This window comes from Podarcis cretensis, assembly GCF_951804945.1.
Source record: "Podarcis cretensis genome assembly, chromosome: 4".
Classification (NCBI taxonomy): domain Eukaryota; kingdom Metazoa; phylum Chordata; class Lepidosauria; order Squamata; family Lacertidae; genus Podarcis; species Podarcis cretensis.
In genome coordinates, this window is record NC_137173.1 from 76,063,915 (window position 1) to 76,081,712 (window position 17,798).

A 17,798-nucleotide genomic window follows, 5' to 3' on the forward strand; every position below is an offset into this window, starting at 1 on the left:
TCCTTAGGGTAGTGATAAAGCGGGATATCAAATCCAAACTCCTCCACCCTGATAAATGCTGGCACCAGCTTGACTACTCCTGTCTTTAAGGCCTTGCAGAGCTGTTACGTCAGGGGCATTCTGGGAAACAAATATGGCAGCAAGACCCAGGCACTCAACATTGCACAGGGCAAAGGACTAGGGTGGTTTTGTTGTTGTTGTTAAAAGGGGGCATCAGCAGTGAGCCCTGGCAGTTTCCCAACCGTGCCAGATGCTGTTGCCAGCCCTGATGCCTCTACATTCATCCCACCTGCCAACAATGCAGCTATTTAAAATGTGTAGGGCTGGGGACAAGCAAGATCAAACATTTAAGTGTAACTGGCAGGCAGAGTTACAAAGCAATTAATAAACCACGGCTGGGGTTGGTGAAGTGCCAGAGATGACAAATTTGATAACTACCGAAGCTGCGCTGCCAGCATAATTTATGTCATGATTATGATTCCTCTGTTCCTGCGATTCATAGCCTTGAAAGGAACAAAGCTGCAAATTATAAGAAAAAATTTGACACAGACATGCTCCATTATTTTCAGCACTTCAAGGTGTATTCTTATACCGGCAGGGTAGAGAAGATATGGTAACATACCATTAAAAAACTCTGCGGCCAGACAGAAGTTTATTCGTAAATTACACATTTTTAAAGAGGCACGTTGTGTTGTTAAGACTTGAGTGGGAGGAGTTTCCGTTCAATGGCTGCTGTGCTGTTTTCCCTGGGGCTGTTCCCTGGAATGAACGGCCTATTGCAGTCGCGGTTGCATTCAGAACGGTTGATGAAAGTGCTGTAGTTTAAAGTCCGCTGTTACCAATATACTGGTGACATTTAAGAACACTTCCTGACATGGCTGCTAGGAGTGAAAATAGCAAGAAGACAGTCCCCATACAGATTATTTTTTTAATGGATGCTTCTTGTTGGGGTATGTGTGTGATTAATTATACGTTTTGGCAATAAAACACCCCACCTTTCAATCATATTCTTGTCAAGATGGCATAAGAAGGTAAGAAGAGTCTGCTAGATCATACCAATGGCCCATTTTGTCCAACAACCTGTTCTCTGTGGGAAGCCTGCGAACAGGACATTCTTTGTGAATGTGTGGTTGTGAATGGTCTGGGCTCTGAATTAGTGTGTAGCTGCCAGCCCACCACAACATTATGACATCTGGAAAAGGACATCATATGGAAGTGATATAATCCTCTGCCTCCTCTGTAGTCTGCAGTACAGTTATATCCATGCAAAGAGCTGCTTGAAGAAAAGAAGTATCTGGCTGAAAATAAGCTAATGATGGTTGGCAGGTTTTGTGACCTACTGGGAACCAGTTCATTGGTCACGGAGGGGGTTCATCCTTGTTCACTCAATCATGCTATTAGCGTTTGGTAGCATTCCTTTCAATGTCTTATGTTTCTTGAATTCATCTGACCCATACCAAGAGTTAATGACAGGATTAATTTGGGCTAGATATGGGGAAAACGTTAATATGTTGTTCAGCCAGGAAAGTAAGGCAAACAGAAGATCTTATCCGTCTTGTCTCTGTCCTGGATGGTGTCTTCTCTGAGTAAATATGAGTAGATGATTATTTCAGGGGTTCTCTATTTGCAGTCTTGGGATTAAATAAGAAGTCCCTTACCTAGAGAATGGATAAAAATACCAAATCCAACTACCATTGGGAGCTACTACTGTGAAAAGTGGCAGAAAACCGCTCTTTTGCTCAATAACAGCTCTTTTTCATTTAGTTTTCTTCCTTTCTCTCCCTCCCTGCCTGCCTGTATCAAACTCAATTCCGAAAGCTACACAAATTAATACCCTTGGGAGGAGCAGGATGTGCTCAGAACAAACAAGTTAGAGAAATTCCCTTTGTCCTTTGACTAAGCAAGTCAAAACTATGCCTAACCTTATCTTCTACCAGTTACTTCAGGCTAAGTTAAATTCTGTACTTCAGAAAGATTCAGGGTGTCTAAAAAGAGGTGTGTGTGGGGGGGGAATGTGGAATCCCAATAAATCATTTTAAACCAGGAGTCTCTTTTGGAATCAGCTTGAGGCACTGCTCAACTTCAAAAAGGTCATGTAGCCATCTGCCTCAAGCGTCAAGTGCCCCGTATCTATGTTCCCCGGCAGAATGTGATCAGTTGCAGAACCTGAATTTAAGGAAACTCCCTCATGTTTTCACCTGAAACAGCCTTATACTGGCAAAACAAATAAAAAACACATGCCCAAGGCAAAGAAGCTTCCAGAGCTAAGGAGATGTCATACAGAAATGCACTTAACTCACAAATCCTGTTAATGGGAAAAAAGATTCCCTGGGACAGCTCCCCCACGACCATACGTGGCAAAAATAGAAATGGTAGAATGGAAATGATTCCATAGTCACGTTTTTATCCTGCTGCTGCAGGGCTAAACCACACACATTGCATGGGGACTTATTATCATTTCTTATTGGCCTCCCCTTTTTTTTACAGCAACATGGTCCAGTTGTGATCAGAGCAGTGGCCACTGGGAGAAAGGAGGGATTAACCCTTTTCCTAATGCCATTTTTTGAATCTGGGGTAGAAATGATTGCAGGTGTGGCCTGGTGACAGCTCCAGGGATGAGTGTGCAACTTTCTACCACCTTCTGGTATGAATTTGAACAGGGGAAATAGCAGCAGAAGTGAGGGTACAGCTATTACCTACAAATACATGATAGCATATTTGATGGGATATTTTACCTAATTGCTATCTTGCTACTGCTCTAAAATCTATATTTTTGTTTTATTGCATCGTTGTCTTTTGACTTATATTTTTAGGAACTTTTAAACCACTTCAGGATGAGGGATTTTAAAAAACCAAGCAAACATAAAGTGGCATATAAATCACCTAAATGAAAATGTTAAAAATGAAGAAAATGAGCCTATTTCATCAGAGCCAACATCAAACATCCAAGGAAGGAGGGTCTTCTACTATGAATATTTATGCTTTAATATATATTTTTTGCCTGTAAAATGCCACAGAACTCTGTTGTTGATGCTGTTGTTGTAAAAACATGGACATTAGAGTAAGAATTATGCCACCAACAATGGGAATATCATGGGTGTTCCAAGGACATGCTAGTGATTTCACTACACTGTGTTCTTGCAAATCTAAACATGGCTTCTGAATAAATGGATGGCTTTTTTGAACTGCATACTCCTCCTTTTCATGCTATGTTGATACACAGATAATAAGCGTTTGAGCAGTGTCTATTTTAGTTCTCTTTTCAGCACTTTGTACAATCGCAAGAAAAGTAGCCCACTGTTTACTGCACTAAGTGGTCCGAGATTCTTCTCAAGTTAATAGCTCATGTGTTTTCTCTCACTTGCATTGGCCTTCATTAAATAATCCCTTAAAGGACACTTATTTTGAAATGGGCATAGATAATAGCAGTGATGATGAATTTCTAGGATGTAGCTGGTTTCTCAATTGATAATGCCTATTGTTTTTATAGTCAAAGGCTATAGTACAGGAATGGTTTCAAGAGCCTCAGAGAACATCAATCATTTAGGTTGCTAAATGTGCAGTGCATAATATAAGATTGATAAAGTATCTGTAACAAAACAAAAGAATGTACAAAAAAGGGAAAGTTGCCTCTTACTCTTGCCTCTAGTAGTAAGAGCAGAATGTGGCAAGGAAGACAGATATTTCAAAGCGAAATGAAGACATTTAGGTTCCTTATTTGAATTGCCCCAAATAAAGTTTCCACAGAACTTATTGAAACACTACTTCTTTGGATCGTTGTTGCTGAAAAGAGGAAATAGTCAGTAAGATTTTCCTGGATGACATCCACTTAAGCTGTTTGAGAGCAATTCACAGATAGGTGTTCTGGGCACCGAGCCAATATACACAGAGAAGTGGAAAATCCAAGCAAAATGTAGACATTGAAAGATCCTATAACAAAAGTGGCTGTGTAAGGGACCTCAGCAATCATACCACTTTTTAAAAAATATATACTTATATAGTAGAGAATACCAGAAACCTTGCTTACCCCAAAACATTCAAGGAACATTTATAAATCAGAGAGCAACAAAACGTTCATGTTGTAGAATCTCACAATTTGCCCCTCACTAACGATTTGTAAGAAACTCTGGGTGCAAGCATTCAAGCAAAATGTTTTTGTACTGCTAAAGCTGCAATCCTATGCACACATAGTTGGGAGTATCCAAGCACGTGCAATGGAATTACTTCTGAGTAGACATGCCTACTCATGCTGACCCTACATGGACGCGGGTGGCGCTGTGGGTTAAACCACAGAGCCTAGGACTTGCTGATCAGAAGGTCGGCGGTTCGAATCCCCACGACAGGGTGCGCTCCCGTTGCTCGGTTCCTGCTCCTGCCAACCTAGGAGTTCATAAGCACGTCAAAGTGCAAGTAGATAAATAGGTACCGCTCTGGCGGGAAGGTAAACAGCATTTCCGTGCGCTGCTCTGGTTCGCCAGAAGTGGCTTAGTCATGCTGGCCACATGACCCGGAAGCTGTACGCCGGCTCCCTCAGCCAATAAAGCGAGATGAGCGCCGCAACCCCAGAGTCGATCACGACTGGACCTAATGGTCAGGGGTCCCTTTACCTTTAACTAGACATGCCTAGACTCTTGACAAGCTGTCTTATTTGGCAAGTCTAGAATTCTTCATAGATGCCACGTTAAGATTCTGCCCAGTGACTACATTCACTCCAATTTGATGGGGAACACTACATTTAAAGTGAAACCTTATGCATGTTTACTCAGAAGGAAATCTCACAGTGCTCTATGGGCTGTTTGGTTAATTACCCTGACAGCCTAAAGTTAATTCACATCCCAACCATTTTTTGTCCTCTGCCACCCTTGCAAACCAAATATCCCAATTTAGCAATACTCAGGATGGCTATCCAGACACAAAGCACCATGGAATTCAAAACTCTGCAAGGCCAAGGCAAGGAGGAGGTACAAAATACTTTTCTGCAATGTTTCTGACACAGGATTTTCTCCACTGGAGCTTGTTCAGCAGCTGGTAGAACACAGCGCCATTTTATATCCATTATTTGCAGTGGTCCCTGGCTATGATTGCATCATGGGGGGGGGGGGGGAGCAAAGCAGATCAAGGGAGTGGGACTGCCTGCTAGCTGTCTCCTCCTTAGTTTCAGGGCTCCTCCACATATACATTTGTCCCACAGACATTTACTCTGTGTAAGGCAGCTTCTAACATCCCCATGGATAGGGTCCAGCATGTGTTAACACATTACACAGTCAGTAATGTCCAACAAGATACTCTGGACTCACGAGTTTATTGCAGTTCTCTATACAAAACAATAAAAATAATTTAGTCGACATTAAAAAAAACTAAGGCTGCAATCCTAAACATGGATTACTAGTGAGTAAGTCCCATGCGACTTACTAGGATTTACTACCATGTAAACATGCTCAGCATGTGCACCACATTGCAGAGATGTAAAGTTAAGGTAGTTAACATTACATGGAGAAGCAAAAATTAGAAATAGTGCAAGTCATAAAAATCAAAGCAAGATTTACAATGTTTTTAAAAAACACAACTCACAGTTAAGTTTACATATTACAAAACTATTTAAAACCAGAAGTGTTCTCCGTCTAAAATTAGCCTTGCATTTTACTCCATATGCTGTAGTTAATACAGAGTACATCATTTCTGCTCGGGGCGGGGGGGGGAACCCTCTAGCATTTGACTTTCATTATTTTTATTGCGATTTCTGTAGCAGTTACTTGCTTTGTAGACATAGCTTATGACTGACCTCTGCCTTGCATTTCTTTAGAAGATGTGATAGAAAATGCATGTGCATTAAACAACAGAACATGTTAGATAGTCCACTGCAGCACTCCTAAACTAAAATGCAGTTTAAAATTCCTTGCAAGGTTTTTCCTTGTAGTAGATACAGAAAGCAAGCCATTCTATTAACTGCAAATACACAGATTAGTACTGTATGTCCTGTTTGCCAAATTTAAGCATTTGGCTGACATAGGATATGCAAAAAGTAACATAGTATCAACATTGTCCTAACACTTTGGAATAAAGCTCAACTATAGGTCAATATCTGAACAATTTCCAAAAGCAAAGGCATCTTTAAATATGCATTTAAAATGTTGAAAAGTGTAGGGCTCGGTTCAGACATAATAGCAAACCATGGTTTCCCACTACACAAATGAACCTGGACAAACCTCAGGCTCACACACTCCATCCTCTTTCACATGCTAGGAGGAGGAGACCAAAAGCATGTCTGAATTTAGGAAACACTGGTTTCATTTAAAGTACAGCTAGTAAGAACAAGCCTGGATCAAACCATGATTTCTGGCCTGTTCTCACTAGCCGTAGTTTACACAAAGCCACAGTTCCCCAGGGTTCAGATAATCACAGGGAATTTGGGTTAGGTTTTTTGTTTTGTTTTTTTAAAGTGAAAGCTTTCTATGGAATGCAGTATGCACACAGCCACATTCTTGGAATTATGTACTCCTATTGCTTTCTGATCATTTACCATTTGCATCCCTGGTCCCTCTTTCGGTGGCATGTAATAAGAATATTGCTGATGATCACAAGAAGAATGCACTTTGAGTGGGCTTTCCTGTTTAGGATGCTCAACCCCAAAATCATGGACTTGAGACATACTGAAAACATTTGTAAACACCCCATGCATGGCACACTACCCTGGGAGTTAAAGCAGGTTAGGTGAAAGGTGGTAATAAAACCCACAGGCATACACCATGTTTTCAGAATTACGTGGGTAGCTTATCTAAGGTGCTTGGTGTGCATACATAGATAAGGCCTGAGCCTCTGTCTGCCACATGAGAGAACCAGGATTGCTGCCCAAGTGACTATTGAGCCTTGCACAAACAAAGCATGAACTCTGCCACCAATCTAGTGCCTTTCTGTAATACTGCAATACTCAATAAATTCAGTTTAACTGATACCACACCTTATGTATAAAATCCAGTGGTTATTTTTGTTGCCGTGGAAAGATGTTTTACATGGTATCCATTTTATTACACATCAAAAGGCACCTAAAGTAACAGCAGCAGGAAAAAATATATATCCAGCATTATATCACATGCTAACAAAATCCTAGCGATCACCTGTAACATAATTGAAAATGTATATTGAACATGCATGCAAAAAGAGGGCAGAATGAAGGCCACTCATCCAGGCAATTTTGGATTATCAGTGTACAATGAAGGACAAAGTAATATTTTCTCCTTTGTTAGATAAACAAAGCTTGCCAACTGTTTCCCTTACTAGGGACTGAAGTTTGGACTTTTTTTCCGCTGACCCTGAATCCAACGGCTATGCATTTATTCACGGGCTGATTACCCCAACTGTGCAGATAAGAAAGTAAGTAGCATTAGCCAGTTTTGTCTCGAATTTTCTGTTGTGATATTATATATGTGTGTGAAATTGGCTTTCCTTTTTTACAGCTGTGCATAACTTTAAAATGTGAAAACTCTGGCAGGCATTATGACTAGCCTTCAATATCATGGATAAGGTCGTTTCTCCAAAGTGTAAGAGCAGCAGCAGAGCTTCTAGATTAGAAAATGATACAGTTATGAAACAGAGGTTAAAGCAGTGTCTAATTCAGGCACCCCCAAACTTGGCCCTCCAGCTGTTTTGGGACTACAACTCCCATCATCCCTACCTAACAGGACCAGTGGTCAGGGATGATGGGAATTGTAGTCCCAAAACAGCTGGAGGGCTGAGTTTGGGGGTGCCTGGTCTAATTTTTTACATAGACGTAGATCAGGAGAAGGGAACCTGTGGACCTCTACATGTTGTTGGGAGTCCAACTCCCCATTGGCCAACCCCAGCAGGTATGGCCCATGATCTGGGATGATGGGAGTTCCCAGCCAGCAACATCTGGAAGGGCAACATATCCCTCATCCCGGATATAAATTCCTTGTCAGCTCAGTTTAGGATTTGAAATCATGGGGCTGTTCAGATGCTACTGAATGCCGACTAGTCAACTAGATGTGGCAAAATCAAGCATGTGTGCTCTTTCTTCCAATCCTCACTACATCAACAACTGCAACAGGAGATCTTGAATTTTTGAATACATATTCTCCCTTTTCCTGTAACTATGCTACCTATTTGGAGTTCAAATAAATAAGGGTTCTTCCAGTGGAGTCATGACTTTCTTAGGTATTGTCAAGTAGCGCATACGTCTAATGCTTGGTTCTGATCCTGACCCAAAAGTGTGCAGAGGTCTGGGGAGTGGGGAGAGAGTAGTAGTGACTGAATCAGTCCAGAGAATAAATTAGCATTCCAGCCTATTTCCACGTTTACACCACAATGCTACCATTTTTTAATTTTCTGTTAATTTATCAACCTAACATCATTTGTTTTGCATGTGTGTTTCTGCGGAAGAATTTAGTTTCATAGCTCAAAAAAAGTGGGAGGAAGAACTTTGATAGGAAGATTAGTTACAAGGTAACAAAACAATGGTAAACCAATAGTTAGTAAATATTCCAAAGCAAACCATTATCCATCACAAACCATTTTGCAGAGGGGAAAGAAACAAAGAAGATGTAAGATAAGCAACATCATCTGCAACAGATTATTTTTCCAAGCAAAAAACAAAGAGCCCAGCATTAGCTTTCTAGCAGAATCTTCACTGCTACACAGTGGGTTAAGAATACAAATGTGTGGCCAACATAATAGATTTCATGATTAACTATCTGTTCAATTAACATAGCCCAATAAAAAAAAAATCTAGAACAACTATTATGCATAAAAATGCATACTCTATTTTATCCTCTGAGGCATGTCGCTCCAAGCTTGAGATTTCTTTTTGGCAAGTTCCATCCATGAAGGTTGTTCTGGGGAAGAATGACTGACCTTCTTAAGTGGCTTTATATCTTCTCTTTCAATCAGCACTGAAGACTGAACTGTGTGGAAAACAAAAATATCGCTTACTTACTTAATAGCAGTGTGATGCTCAAGAATAACAAGTAGGATTTTTTTTGCCCTATCAGCTTAATTAACCATTATGGTATGAAGTGCCATTAGGCGATGCTGAAAAATCTTTTTAAGAATCCTAACCCATGATGAATAACCTACTAATAACACTTTTAAATTTGCTGCGATAAAGGTTATTCTGTAGCACACACCTGAACTAAATTTAAAGTGCCCAATTCATCATATGCATCATTTGTAGGGATCATTTTATTGTTCATGCTACAGAAAGCGTTCAGTCAGCATGTTTGATGTAGGGCACAGAAGCAAACCTGGAACTTTCCCTGCCCTTGCTGAAGTATATATGTTGGAATCAGAGTCAATCTCCAACAAGGCAGCCTTTGCAGACTTGCACAAAGTGTGGACGGGAGCATGAGGTGAGGACAGGTGGAACAAACTTGACACAACAGCTTTCTGGGATTAAAAATTGGCCACAATTTCATTGATTAAAGATGTTAAGTAGGCTTTGGCTTAGGCATTGGGTGTGCAGATTGTATCAGCCTCCCGGCTGCAGGCTGAAGCTTGGACAGGATCATGCCTGGGTTATGGGACCACTTCAAGGCACAACTCAACTCCTCAGGCTGCTACTGGAAGTTCTATGGTCTGCCTGCTCTTCCTTTGGCTTCAGGACAGAAACTTCCACTCAGACCCCTTTACCGGGGTACCCAGCAATATCACACCAGGTTAAGTCGAGGTGATGCCTCACACCCAGGAAACAGACTAAGGATTCCACCCAATGCCTTATCCACTGAAAGTTGTGATGACTGATATGAAGAAGGCACCCAACGGCCCCCCCTTTTTTTTTTGCAGGCAAGTTCCTTCCCAGCCCTGAATAAGGTGACCATTTTGACCCACAGCAAGATCTTCTTAACATGGTGCCTAAAGAACAGCATATAGGGTGGGTTGCTCTTCCACTAACTGAACTGCTGACCCCTTGCCACAGTTGGCTTTCATCCTCCAGAGACAGATCAGAGTGAAGACTTGTTCACTCCGGTCTGCTGCCCAGGTCCCGCCCTCCACTGACGCTCTCGTTGCCCACATAGATTCATGTTTTGGTGGGCAATCCCACCAACCTCCCGTGGCCAGCTGAGGAAGAGCCCAATGTCCAGCCACAAGGGTGAAAAGACTCTTTCCGGCCCGGGGTGCTGGGCAGGGCCACAACCGCTGCCCACCCCAAATTTGGGTAAGCAGATATACACCTGCTAGAATGCTCATCACATCTGTATGTCCTGTTTTTAGATGTGTGGTTGAAAAACGTAAGATGTGGAGAGGGTGCCATCAGTCCCACTAATAGCATGTGAAATCAGAACTACAGGTTTAAGGTTTTACTACAGTATATAAAGTCCTAAACCGCCTAGGAGCTGTTTACTCGAGAGACTGGCTTTTCCCACCTCCTCCTACTTAAACCCCTACATCATCTAGTGAAGACATCTTGAGGGTGCAACACACCTTGGAAGTTTGCTTAATGAATACTTGGGCAGAGTTATTAGCATGGTAGCACCCACAATTTGGAATGCATTCCCCCTGGAAAATAGAGTGGCACCTGTATTCCTTTGAATGCCTCCTTGAGACTTTTTAAAATTCAGCCATGCTTTTTCAGGTAGCATTGTCAGACATGGTTTATGCCGGTTTTACAGATAGATTTGATTCAATCTTGTTGTTGTAACCTTGTATTTCATTTTTAATTTCTTTTTTGGGGCACTACCATGGTATTTGTGAAAGGTGTACAGTTTATAAATTCTTTAAATAAATAAAACCAGCAGCATGCCTTCAGGAAGAAGTTGCAGAAATGCCCAATCTTGTGAACCCTTAATAAAAACTGGGAACCTTGTTTGTGTGATGGAAAATACTTTACAGCCTGGGTCTATGTCAGAATTTTAGCGTCTTGTTTTCATACCAGGGTTATGGTGTGACAGCAAGCTGCCTCCTGGCAAAGATTCCTGCATATCTGACTTAGTTTCTTTTCTCTGTTCTTCAGAAGAAGCTGCGGGTGGGAAAGGCAAGGATGTGTTTCGCGTGAAATCTGTCTGTTGCCTCAGAACTTCCTAAATAAAAAAAAGGGGGGTGAGAGAGAGAATACCACACACACCATAGGATAGTGTTGTTCTAAATAATTCAGTGGGAAAGAGAACCACAGTAGGGATTTGACAGAACACAAGAAACTCAGCAGCAGACATGGCTCCCTGCTCAACAATAGAATAATGTGGTCTTATGTCACACACACTTGCCCTATTTATGCCATCTGAGTTGTAAACACTCCATAAACATTTCATAGTCTGCAGACTGGAAAACTGTTTGGGGGATTTTGAATTATGCAATTAGAAGCACTTGGAGATGAGCTGTTGCAGCCACAGCAAATTATTCAAGGCCTCTTTTGATAATGAGGGCAAGGGCAAGCCAAAACTGGCAGCAAACAGCTTCCCATGGACAATAGGGAGCTATGGCTATGCAGCAGTGGCCCCTGCGCTTTTAAAATATGACACACCAGTGGATTTATCTTTTGCTCCAATGCTGTTTTAAGCCAAAAGCAGCCTCAGGGTGGTACAGGTCAGAATGTAAGGAAACTGAAAAAAAGAGAAGGGGGTTGCTTAACCCTTTCAGCCATTTTCTGGTCAAGCCTCTGTCTTCCTCAATGGCTCCAGGGTTTCCAATACTTGGTTCTCCAGATCTACAATTCCCATCATCCCTGACCACTGGTCCTGCTAGCTAGGGATGATGGGAGTTGTAGTCCAAAAACAGCTGGAGACCCAAGTTTGGGGAACCCTGCTCTAAGCTAGTTTTATTCACAGGATGGTACTACTGTATGCTGATAATACATACTTATTTCTCTGTCAGAGACACACAGTCAGGGTGGTTCGAAAGGTATGACCACAATGTGGAAATCACAATTGCTTTTTGACTCAGCTTCCTGTAAGACCAAATCTACATTAGACAATCTACAGGAAATTTTGCAAACCAAAAATGGAAGTTTTTCTGCACACTATCCTTTGGAAATGTCCTACACAATGGAACGTAACTGACTTTCTTTCTTTCAAGTATTACTCATCTGAACAAAGTTTACTTTGGCCTGGGATCTGACCCAAAACCAACATTTAGCACAAAGAAATAAAACCATAGAATTCACAACACTAGTGGGTTTTTCCCCCTTCTGCAATCTAAAAATGCTGCTTAATTCAGGATCACAACACAAAAACATTACTTATCAAGAAAGCTAAATGTAAGGAATATTATATAGGGTGAATAGGGTGAATGTCTATGTTAAAAATTAGCACTACCAACTCATGCTTTGTGTAGGCAGAAATTGCCAAAGCTCATTTATTTGTCCCATGATCAAAACAGAATCCAGCGAATATAATTGGCATTTGCAGTCATTTCAGTCTGCAAAAAACTGCAATTGGTTATGTTCCACCACCATCCATTTGCATAGTATTTCTTTGCACTGAAATGACTGAGCTGGAATAACGTAATGATTTATGCAATTAACTATGTTAGTTATATAATTTTACCACAGAAGACAGTGAGACAAGTAATGTCCACAGAAGAAAAACTACAGCAGAATCACTGCTGCAGTTCTAGATTTTGATTCCAATGTTGACATTGACATCAGAGATGCTTTTTGTGTCTTAGTTCGTTTTTTCCATATACTGGTTTATCTCAATACCAGAAATAATTGATTTTGAGTACTGGAGGCCAAATTTCTCATTCTGATTCAAGTCCTCACCAAGGTTTATAGGTTACAGGAAAAATGTAATGTGTTTTTTAGGGTGACATAACATTTATCTCTACATGAGTCTTTAAGCCTGTAAATATACTTTCAGTGTAAATCATCAAACATGGATGCCACACATGACTTCCCTTCTCCCTACTGGCAGATTAAAACCCATAGATGTTTTTAGAAGGAAAAGCACACACTCCTGCAACTAAGTATTCCATCAGCTGAGCTTTCAAGACACGTTCAGAACTGAAATGGAGAACGGTGTTCTGGTTTACCACAGTTGCAAATTGAACAAAGGGAGATGAACTGGTCAGAATGAATGCCTCATTTGAAAACTGCTGCCTTCTGCTGTTGGTATTGCAACATTTATATTCTGTAGTAATGCACTGCAGATTAAAAAGGTATCTTTAGGGCAGTTGCATACAGACATTTGCTGCAGTCATTACAGTAACTTCTCCCATGATGCTGAGCTCTTCCTGGTTGTTTTAATTGTATAAAGAAACGGAAGGCTAAAGGAAATGCTGCAACGCTCCTTAAAAAAAAAGCTCCCATCGGAGATAGGAGCTCCACTGTTGAAGAGGGAAGCCCACCTTTGCAAAAGGAAGAATAGGGTTGATTACAAAAAGGGCTCAAATGTCATTGGGATATTTGCTATAGAAGAAAAAAAAGGTGCATCAGGTGAGCACTTGCCCTTTACAGAATTAAAACTCCACCACACGCATATCTCACTTAAAAATACAAAAAAAAGTGTGTGGGTGTGGGAAAAGGAGAACAAAGTCTAAGGGTGCTTGAGGAATTCATTCTTTGTGAATTCCAACACGAACAGCCCCGTGTAGCTCAGAACTTAAGTTATCTACCCGCTTTTACGCTTGCTGAACATTTGCATGCAATAGCAGAGTTGGTGAATACCTGCCAACCTTAATTGATTACAAGATACCTTGCAGAAGCAGATAAAAGCAAAGAGCCCCAATTCAATGTCACATGCAGGTCACAAGCAGGGATGACCTGTATTACCTCCATTCGCTCCTTCTCTTGTATTTGTTTTTCTGCGTCTGCCTTATCCGCAGCCACCAGTTTCTCTTCTTTGCTAAGCTCTTGCTCCATGACCCTCTGCTTTTGTTTTGCTATGGTAATCCAGGCTGGCACTGTCTGGCTTTCAGTTCCTCTTGCAGTGTCTGCTGCAGCAATCACAGGAGAAGGCACACTTTTCTCTGCTGAGATAATTTGGGAAGAAAGGTATTGGAGAGGGAAACTCAGTCTGTTGTTACTGGAGAAGGAAAGTCGGTCTTAGTGTTAAAGAAAGCAAAGCTTTCCTTGTGAACCGAAGAGATGGCCAGCCACTAGGGAGAAACCTCTACAAATACACACCCCAGAAAACTGCTCTAAAACTGTAATATTGTCAGCTTCGGATTTCTGAACTTGACCTTTGTCCTGCTTCTCTCCTGCAGACTCTGATAGAGGAATGGATATGGCGTGACTATAGTTGCCTGGGTTACATGAAGCCCATGTTATATACAGTCAGAAGGAGTGACGCTAGTGCAGAACTGTTGTCTTGCACACTACCCCAAATCACTTTAGGGAGGTTCAGTGATATGTGGTAGTGAACAACAAGCACTCCTTTGGACAATCTTAATGACTGAATGGGGATTATAAAGCCTCAGGCAGTCCTTAAGGTATCCAAGACCCAAGCTATCTGGGGCTTTTTAGATCAACACAAGAGCCATGGATGCTTCCTTCCGTGCTTGTCCTGCATGCAGGAAGATGCCCGCAATACATCCACAATAGGTTTTCCAGTCTCACTCTGCCATGCTTCCTGCAACTCAACTCAGATAGGAAGAAGCTGATGAACCTTCAATAATGCTTACAATAGCCACCTCTTCTTTACACGGTATTTGCTTCATTTGTTTATGCCAGGCTTCCTCAAACTCAACCCTCCAGATGTATTGAGGTTACGATTCCCATCATCCCTGACCACTGGACCTGCTAGCTAGGGATCATGGGAGTTGTAGGCCAAAAACATTTGGAGGGCCGAGTTTGAGGAAGCCTGATTTATGCCCACCAACTGCTCTTCTGCGACTTCTGAAGTTACCTTTATTGTAGATGTGCATACACCTGCTATTACTTATTAGTAACAAAGTGGTTAGATATGCTGGGTGCTGTGCAATCAGAGCAGCTTCTCCCCCCCCCCTTCTTTTTGGAACTGAGTTCTGGCCCCTCTCAGGTGGGCACCATTGCCATTATAAGAGAACAATGGAGGTGTTCACAGTGAGTTTCGGCACCTCTTTTTCTAGAAAAATAGCACTGTGTACAATAATTAAAAATAGAGTGCAGTCCAAACTTAAAAACCAATAAACTATGCATATAAAGACAAAGCAAAACAAAATGCAGTCCTTGCATGGAGGCTTACAATTGCCCTGGCTCCACATTTATGGAATGACCCCAGCTCTGAGGTACATCAGTCTCCAACATAAACTGTCTTTTCTAAGGTAGGTGAAGATGGACCTCTCTGTGCAGGTCACTGGGGAAGGAGAAGGCAAACTCTAATGATTTTATCTGTTGGCTGTATTTTTATTTCTCCGCTGCTGCCACAATGATTAACGATTTGTTTTGACTTGATTTTATATATCGTGGTTTTAAAATGTTTGTTGGGCCCTCTCTGTGGAACTCTAGGTGCAGGGCAGATTATATAATATGTGAAATATGCAAAGATGAGGCACTTTAGAGAATGGGAAGGAAAGTTTAAAAAGGAAGAAGGAGTAAACTGATGCGATCTAAACAGGAGCTTGGATGTACAAATAGAGCCGGAGAGTTCACAGTGCAACCCTATACATGTCTACTCAGAAGTCAGTCGCACTGAGTTGAACTGGCCTTTCTCCTAGGTGGGTTTGTAAAGCATTGCAGCCTCACATATCAAGCAGGTGGTACTCAAGTGACCGAGAGCAGAAAGGGAAAAACAGAGGCAAATGGGGTTGGAGAGGAGTGGGGAAAGGGAGGGGAGAGGTTGAGAAAGGGGCTAATCTTAGGCTAGAATTGGCACCTGTAGTCTGAAGGATCCAGGGAGGAACATACCGAGAAAGAAAAGAGAACAAATATTAAGGACCAAAAACACTGTGACATTTGAAAGTGAGTACAAGAAGCTTAAAGTGAAGGTTGGGAAGAGAGGGAAAGTCAGTTAGGAGAAAGGAGTATTTATCATTGGAATGACAAACAGAAAACAGCAAATGAGTAGCAGCATTTGGGATGAAGAGCTTGTCCACACCTGTGTTTGGCCTGCTGCGTTCCCCAGGGGAAACCCGATATTTAGCACTCAGTTGGATCATACAGCAATGGAGTTTTTGGCCGATTGCAGTTTCTTGTGACTTAACGTTAAAGAGCAGGTTTTCCTGGGGAAAGAAGCGCAACGATGGCAAAACCGCTTGGATCCATGCCTAGAATGTACGGGGCAAGTGGGAAATTGCTCAAACCTGTGTGCCTTCTAGGCATGGGACAAGCACAAGTGTGGATGAGCCTATCATTGAAGGAATTCAAGGCAGAAACAAGACCACCAACAAGAAGAATGTTAGAATGTCCAATGCAAAACAACAACAACAACAACCAGAATAATGAAATAAACATTTGTATGCAATGTAGGCAGCTCCTGGTTTAAACACATAGGCATACCATGTTGCCATCTCAGGTAGTTTGAACCTAATATTGTTTGGCCTTCAGAGAAGCCTGAGAGCCACACATACCACAGACAGGAATGGCTGCACTCAGAATAACTGCTTGTTATCTACTCGTAGGCCTGATGCTAGATCACCTTGAATGGCTGAACCATTCATGTGGCAGTCAAGTGAGCATTTATGACTCACTCTGGCAACACAAAACACTGAGGATGTCATAAATCAGGGTGGGACCCAGAGTCCTGAAGCCAACTCTTTTCATAGTTTGATTGCTGCTTCTGTCCATTACTGCTACAAAGAGAAGCAGTAAACTAAATAAATGGTCTGTTTTGTTCTGGGATTACTAACAAAAGATCTGCACACAATAAATCAGAATTCACCTTCCATTAGGTAGGAAAGAGCAACTCACCTCAAGCAGAAGATTTTGGGATATCATTAGCAAGCAGCAATGTGTTGATCTAGCTTGGTATTATTATTTTTTATCATGTGGGGCTGGTGGGGCACTACACAGATTTTCTGCTTTACATCATTGGTGCATTTCCTCCCCAAGAGAGAGATTGACAGAAAGAAACACATTTGGAGAGGCTGCTATCGTTCTTATTATATATTTCTTCAGCTAGTATTCATTAGGTTCCTTTTTAAATATTATACCTGGATTTTGAAAAATATTCTGTTCTACATGTCTATGAATCTTCAGTTTTAAAACAAGCTGTGTGGCAGTATTCCAAGGACATTTTTTAAAAAAAGAAAGGGGGGAGACCACCCAATTATTGGAATGGATGCAAATGCTTTGAGAGGGAGAAGCTGTAAAAATGATGCCATTGTTTACATCATCTGCATTTCACTTATACAGATGAGCTACTAAATGTCATGTTGCTAAATAAATTTGGACAGGGTTATTTTCAGTCACAGTTTCCCCCTCTTCCTGAGCGGTAGAAAGTTCAGAGCAGACTGTGCAAGAACAATTTTCCTTAGACGAATGAAGTCTCATTGCGATCCAAGCAGAGGACAAGGCAAATCTAATGTTAAAAATTAGGAAGAAAGGAGTGAAAAATAAAGAGACTAGTATCAGAATGGTGTTTATGTATTCTCCCATGTAGGCACTCACTAGAATGTAATGTTATTGTCAGCCTGTATTGACTGCCGATAGTAGCCCAAGCTAGCGAGCCTACTAGTTTTGTGCTGAGTAATGAAATCCAATGGCGTTGCTCATAATGCCATTAGCTACCTGGATGTGACCATCAACAGCCAGTCACATTGTGTTCTTGGCTCTGTGTCTGGTCAGCTGTGGCAGAGCTACTCTGCAAACCTTCATTCCAGACAATCGTTTTGCTGCGGGGTAGCCAATATTCCAAATCTTCTGAAACAAAAGTCAAAGGTCTGGGAGAAATTCCTGGTTCCTTAAACAGTCCAAAACACACAAGATGGTTGGGAAG

General features: G+C 41.5%; 1 protein-coding gene across 1 annotated transcript in view; it reads right to left on the bottom strand.

Annotated features, from left to right (window-relative positions):
• Positions 1-5,286: 5,286 nt before the first annotated feature.
• Positions 5,287-17,798, bottom strand: part of CRACDL (CRACD like) — a 62,876-nt gene continuing 50,364 nt past the window's right edge. Inside the window, exons 9-11 of the mRNA XM_079973147.1 lie at positions 13,715-13,914; positions 10,883-11,030; positions 5,287-8,918 (exon numbers count right to left, since the gene is read on the bottom strand). Of these exons, the coding sequence (XP_079829273.1) occupies positions 8,776-8,918; positions 10,883-11,030; positions 13,715-13,914 (491 nt within the window). The 3' untranslated portion in view covers positions 5,287-8,775. The remainder of the gene's footprint in view (positions 8,919-10,882; positions 11,031-13,714; positions 13,915-17,798) is intronic.